The sequence below is a fragment of the Saccoglossus kowalevskii genome, chromosome 7 (genome assembly GCF_978046115.1).
Source record: "Saccoglossus kowalevskii chromosome 7, keSacKowa6.1, whole genome shotgun sequence".
NCBI classification, from domain to species: Eukaryota; Metazoa; Hemichordata; class Enteropneusta; family Harrimaniidae; genus Saccoglossus; species Saccoglossus kowalevskii.
The window spans coordinates 4648033-4658848 of NC_140647.1; the positions used below are offsets into that span (position 1 = coordinate 4648033).

General features: G+C 37.7%; 1 protein-coding gene across 1 annotated transcript in view; it reads right to left on the minus strand.

The window, feature by feature from the left end:
* Crhr (corticotropin-releasing hormone receptor) overlaps nt 1-10190 on the minus strand; it is an 87387-nt gene extending 77197 nt beyond the window's left edge. The window contains exon 1 of the mRNA NM_001168048.1: nt 9666-10190. Coding sequence (NP_001161520.1) covers nt 9666-9725 — 60 coding nt within the window. The 5' untranslated portion in view covers nt 9726-10190. The remainder of the gene's footprint in view (nt 1-9665) is intronic.
* Between the last annotated feature and the right edge of the window lie 626 nt (nt 10191-10816).

A 10816-nucleotide genomic window follows, 5' to 3' on the forward strand; every position in this document is an offset into this window, starting at 1 on the left:
TTGGTCTCTCCTGAGGCCGATATCAAGAATTATTGTCCCAAAGTGGCAGTTATTGGCCGAAGCTGACAATTATTGTTATTGGCCGAAACCAAGGACAATATAGGTGTTTTATTACCCTCCAAAACAGACAGTAAGCGAAGTCATGCAGTGAGCCAAAACGCAAACTTTCAGAGTTAAAATCAAAATTGGCCAGTGAAGAAAAATATTCGAAAATGTCAACCCATTCTTTTAACGTCTGCAACAATCCAAGTGTCCCGGATGTTAATACTAAAGGCCAGAAGCGGACAAAATGGACGCCAGCAGCAAGATATACGCTTGGAGAAACCAGTATCAACATTTATCAAACGATCACTTGACCGGTTTTTGACAATAGCAATGACTGGATAATATTTCATGGTGCTGTTCAGTTGGTTATTGTATTTTATAATTTAGTTGCCAGTTTATCAAACACTCTAGATGCATATCAATATTGCAAATACTCCCGGGACAACGAACCCGGACACCGATGACTCCAACGACATTCACACCGACCTGAATGTATCACGATCATTATATTATGTAATATATTGCCTGGCGGGAATCATAATTGTTAACAAAATGACCTAGCAGCACTTTTACAGGTGCTCATTTAGTGTTTCTTAGTATTTTTTGTATTATCATATAACTGCAGTCAGCTCAATTTGACACTAGCGGGCAAATTCCCGAGTAGAACCTGTAGTATTATTAGACAATTAGACAGGCAGGGTATTAAGCAAACAAATCTTTCTTGTCTCAAGGTGCCAAAGCAATAGTGCTTTTGTGGGGGTATTTTTTCTTTCAGTTTGCTTGTCATACTTTGGAATACCCCCCCCCCCCAATGTGACGCGTACTGTTCAAACTGACGCGCGCGCTGATCAGAAACAAAACCATGGGGGGGGGGGTCCTCGTGATACATATTTGCATAATATGCAGACGTATTTGACTTACACATTTATGAAAATCTTAGAGCCTTGTAACCATGGAAACCTGGTGATATGGTTTGTGAAAATAAACACGTTAATGGGAAGCATATCAGTTGTGTGACCATGGTTACAAATTTATCCAACATAAATAATAATAATAAATTAACATTCTTACGTAAGGGGCAGTGCGCTAACCGAAGTGACACAAGCTGTGTTTTTAAAGAACTATTTTTAACTAGTTGCGTCATCTATGCAGTACAAGTAGAATAAACATTTTCTGAATTACTAGTTTCAGTTTTTATCATTTGCTGTAAAAAAAACTTAATCTTTTTATCATCGTATAACAAATCATGCGGATAATCGTGTCATATGAAACGGTCAATAAACCGCGTATAATTGTGCAACACAAATCGCATAAAACTAATAACGCCCCTTCCCAGGGGATACAACAGACAATACAAATGAAAAATTTATGACTATCGTATTTAATAATAGCGCACAGTGAATCATATCATTTGCAAGATGGTCGCCAGCCGATATGAAGGCGAGCCAAATTTGTGATTGCTGCATTCGACATCGTTGATGCTTTAAGTGAAAACAGCAAGTACTTTATTTATGGTGATGTATCTCTCAGATGTCATGTGACCTGTCTATTAACTGGCTACAATAATCGAAACCGGCAGCTTTATGGTTAGCAATCTTGAACTTCGATTCGTAGGTGCTAAAAAAATTGATTGAATTCGAGTCAAATGTAATCAAAGTGCTGTCTCGTGATCTATATAATACAGTGGTTAGTGAGACAGCTTTCAACAGAAAACAGACCAGATTCATTCATATAATTGCAAAATGTAATCTTTTTCGGTGTTTGTAAGTACAAGTACTTTCATAAAAACACATTTTTGACCCACTATTTAGGTCATACATCCTAGTACTCAGTCATGACCCCACACTAAAGGAAATATATTCTGGTAATTTCAGGGATGACACATCTACTAGCTATTTTAAATAAGAAACGTGGACTAAAATTAAACTTGATAAAACGTTTTCGCCAGGCAAACTCAAGGCTCAATATTACAAAAGCCGTGTTCACAAATATTATTGTTTCAATGCTTGTATTTACCTCAGTTCATATGTCCCTAATCTATATAAAATATATTTTGTAGTCAGTATGTGTACTATCCTGCTCACCTGATTTTGACCTTAACCAATGCCTTACAGAGAAAATGCACCTATAAGATGTTAATTGATTACTTGTTTTGGCTCGATTTCTTTTCCGTTTCAAAATTGAATACAAAGAGCGAAATCGATCCAAACACAATTAATGCCCGGGGGATATTTTGGTACTAAGAAGTTTTATAGTGTGTGTGTTTTTGAAAGTACGAATAACACAGATTCATTTAAATGAATATGAGACATTTGTTTTGCTACAGCCCGAATGCATTCGCTGTGCGTGTTGTTTTTTTATGACATTTCAATTTTCTTGAGATTACACTCGATTGTGCAGCAATGCTTGCTGCTGTGTGAGTTTCTAATGATACACTCTTCGAACAGACTGATACACAGTTAAGTTTCCCGTCATATGGTACAATTGTCAAGCTATTCAGAAGCATACACCAAGATGACATCATTTCTGTATTCAAAAAGGCTACAAAAGACGGCGCATGCGTTGTGATTACGGGTATGTACTACTAATTGATTTGCGTAGTTTGTTATTTTACTAAACACACTATAAAAATTTAGAATCTGCAGAAAAAAATACACCATGAAGGGGACATACACAAAATTCTACAAAATAACGTTTCTTGAAACAAACAAACAAAAAGGTTTCTTTCGAAGTTAAACCCAGCACTCCTATCTGAAACAATGGGCCGCCCGAAACGACAATATAATAATACTAGTAATGCATATTCCATCTGTTCGGGGTAAAAACCAAACACGGGGAAAATATAACCAAAGGGGATATTACATCAGTGATACGGCAGGTGAAAAACATAAAAAAAAACTGAAATTATTACCTCCATATAAACATGCTACCTCATTTGATGGTGTTTGTACGGCTCTAATAAACAATCATACATCTTACAAGACAGTTTCTCTTTAAAATTACGTCATCGATAGACACGTTTTTATTGGTGTGTATTTTTGACAAAATCGTGTAAATCATCTATCGACTTTCCGTTTGGTGAACAAGTCGGAGGTAACGGATTGAAGGGGTTGGCAACGAAAATGAAATATCCGAAATGAATTGTAAATATGTAAGTTATTCTATCAAATAATATAAAGCCCCCAGCCAGCCCAGACAATAAACTTAAAACCAATTAAAATAATGCAAATGATTTTGATTACTTATACTGCGTGGTTTATCCCCCTGTGTTACCACGATTACTAAACCCCTTTTCTGTAACCATGGTTTCAGGCATAGTCCGAACCGACTGGTTTCGCGAAATCGGTGTGAACATGACTTTGAACCATTGAGTAATTGTATCGAGAGGTTGTTCGTGGCTGGTCTTGGTAAAATATATACATGTGATTTGACGCGCCTCTAAAACATGCGCCCAATCAGAGTTGATGCAGCATTTGGCAACGGAAATAAAACAAAATGGCAGGAGGTCAAATTTTCCAAAGAGGGCGCACTTTGATACACAGTGGCAGAACAAGATCCCAGCGCCCCGCGGAGATGGCCGAACAAATGTTCAAACAAAGTCGAATATAAATCGTCAAATGTTAGAAGTTCAGGGGATATTGGAAATCAGATTATTTAGGGACTTTGAGGCAAATTCGTATTTTACACTACTGAACATTTTACATACATACAATGCATTGTGGGAAAGAACTTATAATAGACAAGTTTCAAGTTATAGCACCATCAGTCAGTTTCCGTGCGAGATTTAGAGGGTGTGATTTCCCGCGCGCGCAATTTATTCGCTGGTTACCCTGGTTAATGGCCTCTTGATGAACTATCGAACGTTTACGCGGCGAAATCAAAACTACTACGCAGACGAAATTAGAATGACAGTACCCAAAACTTGTCTATTGTAAATAATCACAATTATGGAAAAATACTGAACTAAAATGACAGGATTTATATCACCAATAATATCTGAACCTTTCATTCCCTGTCATCGAACAGTAATAAATAGGACGAAGAAATAATTACAGCATAGAATCTTAAATTTAAAGTTTTCCGTAACATTTCAATTTATTCGGTTTCTCTAAAAAGATGTTCGGTGACCCAGATTTTGTTTTCATTCGTGGTATCCTTGAATGTAGTAACCGTGGTCCAGGCTTGGGATAGAATGATATCGATCGTTCGGTGCGCATCACTGTGTGTATGTACTGATTTCAGGTCTGCGCATGCGTGCACGCACTTAGCCTGATTTTTTTTTTGATAAAAACAGTGAGACCAAGCAAAATGTATGCGCCTTTCTAACGAATGGAGTATTCTTGCCTCAACCTATAACCTTCTAGTGTGGTATTCATAGGTTAACTTTACAACCTCAATCGAAAAGTAACACATCACTCGGAGACCTCGTGCACCTCTAGATAAGACTGCTGAAATTAGACGACCAACAGATACAGATTTAGATAAGGATTTGATTATACCGCTTCGGTTGATTTTAGTCTCCTGAGGGCGTATCGCTTTCCATTCAATTCTCATCGTTGCCCCGAGGGATGAATGTAATATTTACAGCGCAACTATCTTCTAACAAGTGCTTCATGAATTTGAATTGAAATAACTGTTTTATCGTCATAGTGTATTGCACATCGCTCCACGGTGGATAACATTCACTGTCCTCTGGGATATCGGAAAGATTGTACTCAGTATCACGTAATGAGATTTGTCAAGAATCGCTCTGACGTAATACACTCGCCGTTATTGAAACTAGGCCTTAATAACACGCAGTATATTGCAATGTGTACGTTGGTTTATCCCATTTAGAAACATTGTCTTATTGGCCACGACCAGGCTTGGAGTGCTGGTACAAATATAATAAGTACTCGTTCACCGACGTCGCCGTCGTCCGAACTACTTGTATCTTCAGTATTACTCCTCGATTAGTCGCAGATGTATTATAACGCGTATACGTCAGAGAAAAAAGTAGCACGTGACACATAACCTTCACAATTACGGAAAACAGATGTAGATAAAATTGAAAGTCATTACTTACATTATTTTGAAAATGTCAAAGAGGGAAATCCGTAGAAAATGTACAATAAAGAGAAAGTGTTATGTTTGAATATTGATTTCTGTCGTATATAAATTACAAATTTTCATAAATTAATAATACATCTGTCATAAATCTGTAATGAACACGTTTTACTGTTTATGTTTATAAATTATTTAACTGAACAATGAGTATGTCCGTTCTAATTTGAAAATAAATGTGCGCAACTGTAGATAGTATCTGGTTTTTACAGAGAAAAAAAACGACATGTTAACAATGACATGTGCAGATTTTCTCTTAGATAATTGAAAATCAGATAACCATAACTCCGGGTTAATGACTCATGGACAACTACAATTTCAATTCTATTTTCAAACATCGTGAACGCACATGCTGCAGCCTTGGGTCACGCTTTCAATGCAATTTCAAAATTAATTAATTAAGGTGTTTATGTTTATCCATGAGCAAAACATATTATTCGCGTCAGTTGTGTTGAGGAGTCCTAGAAAAAAAACGGCTAAATACCACCTGCGTTTAAAAATAGAAGTTAATCACCGCTAAATGTTGAATGCTGAATAACGTTTTGTAAATAATTGTTGAGTTGAGATACACAATGCATGAGCTAAAGTAGTTAAACACACGTCTGTTACATGGCTGCATTGTTCGTTCCGTCGTTCCTAACTTAAATATCGGTAGTTGTTCTTTTAGACAATATTCCGTTCACTGCGAGATCCCGCGTTATGCGTGAAACCGAACGTAAAAACAGGACAAACAAAGATCATAGCGTTGTAGTGGCGACAAACATCGCGCGGGATTCGACAAACGCGAAAATATTTTGGGGGATATTTCCATGATTAATAATGTGCTGTGCACATTTCACGATGGTAAATTTCGGTGTAGTAAGTGTATTGAAATGCAATATTCCCCGGTCAAAGATTGGTGTTTCGATGTGAGCTACGCAATAATGCAATTCGAGTTCAAAATCAAATTGTTCGATTTCTGCGGCCGACGTTCGGCGCGCGTCTTTCACGCAACTCGTACGAAATCTTGCAGTTGAACGAAGAATCACCTATTAGAACTATGTTAGCAACTAACTGTATTTATATGCCATTACATTACACAATACATTATTGCAACACTAAAAAGTGCAATTGTAAAGACCATGCACATTTATACGTCATCACTACTCCAGTAATATTCCCGTTTCGTCTGTTGCGAATATGCTGAATATAAAGTCTGTGTGCAGTGATCACCCACCTGCTTACATTAAACCTAGATGAAACTTACTAAACCGAGAAACACCGATTTTTACACTGGCAACAGAGAGCATATATAATCACCGTTATTTATCACAAACTATTCGCAAAACAGTGTTCATGAAAAAATGTAAAATAGAGCAGCGCAACATGGGTATTTTTTTTTAGTTAACTGCGTACACAGTTCAATGCGATGAGTAGATAAGTCGCTTTAAAATAAAATCCCCATTCATCAACCCTTCAACATGAACTTCAACAATTCATAACACACATAATGCAAAGAACACACTTTCTTTCATAATTCCAATGCAAAATGTTATAGTTTGGGTATATTTGATTTCAGAATTTTAGGTGTTAATGGCTGTTAAAATGGGCCTTTCGTTTATGTTATTTGGTACAAATTGTATGATTCTACGTCCAATATTCTCAATACGGCCCTTTAATGTCAAAAGAACGCACATAATCCTTCGTACAGTGGGGCTCAGCATGAAACACTCAATGGCAATGAGAGTACAAAAAGACGTCAAAATCGTTTTCATTTAAAAAGTACAAGGACGCCGCGATTGTTTGCAATTGTATTTGTTGAGAATGAATGGCAGGCTGAATCGCAATGCACAGGGGGTAAAGTAAAAGGCATTGTATTGTCTGAAAATACCGGTACACTGAATCGAACCTTCACACACTGTCAACATACATGTACGAAGTTCACTACGCCGTCGCCATGGTTCAAGCTATATAAAATAACAATTCTCTCGGTAGATACTACGATTCTATTGTATTAATCACTGATTCATGCGGTTGACACATTAGCCAAACTCACAAAGAAAACGTTTCTGTGATTAAGGAATCTATAATGATTACAATTAAAACATCGACCTGACATCTCCCTAAGTACCTCCTGGTTACGCGCAAGTGTTCGTATTGTCGTTCATCAATGCTGTAAAAGTTTGTTTGATCATGTAGTCCACAAAAGACATATCATACTATCTGCACTTCTGTTAACGTCAAACAGGGTTCAATTTTAAAAGTGGTCATCACTTCGGTGGCTATGATGGGTTACTTACTTACTGTCACAGGGCCTATCAGTACAATGTTTATAGAAGTTTTCGTTGTTATTTATTTACCTTCAAGTTGATCAAAATTGTTGAAAAGGATGATAGGCAGGTTTATTTTGTGAAATATAACAAAAGTTCACTTCAAATGGTTAAACAAGCTGGTATTTAATAGACAGCTAAAATAATATAAATAATTTTCAATATTAATATTTGTTTAATTCATACAGATCACAGCGTAATATAATAATTTGTTCGATTGTGGCTTTATCCATACGTTTTCTAAAATTGTAAAACTTACTATGTTCGAAGAATAGTGTGTGTTGCATAAACAAAACTGACAATATCATGCAAATCAATAATCAATAATCAGCTGCTGTCAAATCTACTTATCGCTTCCAGTGTTCGCATCCAGTGTTGCGTGAGTTAATCTAATTAATCAATGCTATAGATGTAATTATGAATGACGTTTAAATTAACTATGACGAAATGTGCAGAATAATTAATAATTACAGCTTACGTAAACTCTAAATAAGACGTCAATCATGATTTTTGCTGTTTCAATATGTATCGTCATTTTAGATTGAGTTCGTTACTGGACAGTGGTACATCGCGAATATTTAATATTCTGTTTGCTCTGTTGTAATACAAAAGAGATGTTTTCCCCGAACAACAACTTGAATGATGGGGTGGAAATAACTTGGGTGTAGATTTTACATACATTTTGAAATAGAATATTTGCAAGAAAAATAACTATATTTATTTGATAGATATGTGATTATAAAAACGAATCATTACAACAGGAGACGAGTTAAATAGAGAAAGTTGCAATATTGTGGATATATTGTATGTGTGTAGGATCTTCACGGGGAAATGTTATGTGTAGAAACTGAGACGTGAGAGGAATAAGAGGCGTGGTTGATGTGAACAAAAAAGAGAGAAGGTTACAACAACGACTTAAAGATAGAAAATGGTAACGGAAACCGTCGGTAAGTGATACCGTGCCAAATAAGTAGGATATCACATAGACCGAATACAAAGACATGGATGTCGACTACCGTACTGGGTGGTAAAATGACGATGAATAGCAGGATGCTGCTCGATTAGTAGTGTAACGATGCTGTAACACGTGTGTGTTTTTCTCGGCAAGAAACAAGCGTAGTGATATCAAATTAAATTGAATTTATTTCGACTATCGATTGTTCTCGGGCTAAATCTGATAAAATACCTTATATCCAAACGCCAACGTCCTTGCGCCATTCGCTGGGAATTCCCATGGCATTTTATACAGAGGCTGCGGCGCGAAATCTTGCGTGGGGAGAAATCTGCTCACCAACTCTCGCGCCGAAGTCTCGAGTGGCACTAGGAGGTCCGAGGGCTTGCTCCCCTGGAAAAAATGAAATCTAGACCCTCTGAAACGCTATTTCCTGTATTTTGAAGGCCATATTTTGCAGTACATAGCGTTGGATTTAAGTAAAAAATACACAAAGGGTTTCAGCTTGATTGGGGTGGGGCGACGCCACCAACATTTTTTTCCAGGGGCGACCACCCCCTTCTTGCCACCGCCGCTGTTATAGAAAACACGGAACAAATTAAAGAAACACATTAAACCTGAGAACGTCAAACGTCGGCAGACTACTTTTTATTGTACGCGAATTTGAACGCAATAAATAGCAGTGTCAAGACACTGAAACAGCTCATGAAAGGATGTATTTCAAAAATGAATTCAAACAATGTGATACAAAACATTAGTATGCAAACTCGTGTACAATAATTTCCACTCAGTCGAAGCTTGAACATGTTGTCTTTGCCGACAGCTCTTGACTGAAAAAAACACCGTCAGCCTGAGCATCAACGCTTGCCATCGGTGACAGTGGACATACTACGAATGCCATTAAATACTGTTACGTAATAGTGAAGTTGTATTGAGTTATAACTAAATTTCGACATTAAATTAATTAAAAATAGAACGAGCTGAAAATGAAACACGAGATCTGTACACTATTCCCAATAAAAACAGAGTCAAAGCAATGAACGGGTAACATAATAAATACACAGGTAAAAAACAACTACGTCACGTGGACCTTTAAGTTCTCATTAGATGTAGATGTTACATTTAATGACAGGCCACTTAGCGACCAAAACAAACGATATCAATTATCTTTCAGAAGATTGGTACACTACTCTGTGACATGCATTTTTAAAAAGAGAAAATGTCGGAAGTGACTAAATAATGATAACAAAACCCACCTGTAGAAATCTGTTGAACATGTAGAACATTTGGGAAAACTGCCACGAGCGCCGATTCATGTTTACTGTTTGCTTCGCCCCTGACTTCTAATTGGTATATGATATACCACGCACAGTCGGTTTACTAGTCGGCCAAATGACGCAGTATAGACACCGCTGAATAAGTTTGGTTCACTTCACTCGTTATTTCCCACGCAACTGCATGTACTGGTACTTTCTGGGACGAAGATCGTCGGTATCCACAATTGGTCGATCGTATCCGTTCTATCGGCACTTCTGAAGGAATAGGTGTTGGCGCTGGTGTTGTTATAGACCGAAGCAAATACGGAGAAACATGCACGTCTGTGGATAAAATGGTAAAGCACGGATATGTCAAAACACTCTCTTCATTAAGCGAGTCTGTAAGTCGATGCGAGATTCGCACGATGTGGTCATCAATGCTGAGTGCTAGATCGTTATATGGCAGAGATAATCACACTAGACAACCCGCGATTTATTCGCTGTTGTCACTGAATATCATCAGCGTGCCGCTACGTTGCTTGCAGCACGAGTGTCAGAAACATTCACATGCTTCAGAATGTCAACTGTCTGTCGAAGCGATGCTTATGTCTAGAGTCTGCGCGCGCACTGTTGTAGACATACCCCCGCCTCCGACTTAATCAATTGACTTGTTAGGATACTTGTACATCACCCGTAAATGCTCAAGGTTTTACTTAAATGACACGCTCCGTTTCATAATCGCTTTTCATTTTGTCTTATTTCATATCATCCTGAGTCTGAAAATATTTTATGTTTGCTATATATTGATTCCGGGCTGGCGCTGAACATCTGCTCTTTCCGATTGGTTGACCGGGTCCGCCCCCGACGCTGAATTAAAAGGCCTCTTCCAGGCAGAGTTGACATTTAAAACAAGACAAAACAACCAAGAAAGCGGTAGGCATGTTTATCACCAAATGACCGACTTTCTATTGAGCGTTTGAACGGAAGTGGGAGTGAAAGAGGGCAAGGGGTGGCAAGGCATAGAAATGTTAACCACTGTTGCCCCGCTATGAACCCTATGGGTAATATATTCAATGCACAACAGAGAACGATAGCGTGAGAACTGAAGAACAGCTCCACACTTTGATGAAAGGACACTCCACAAAACAAAA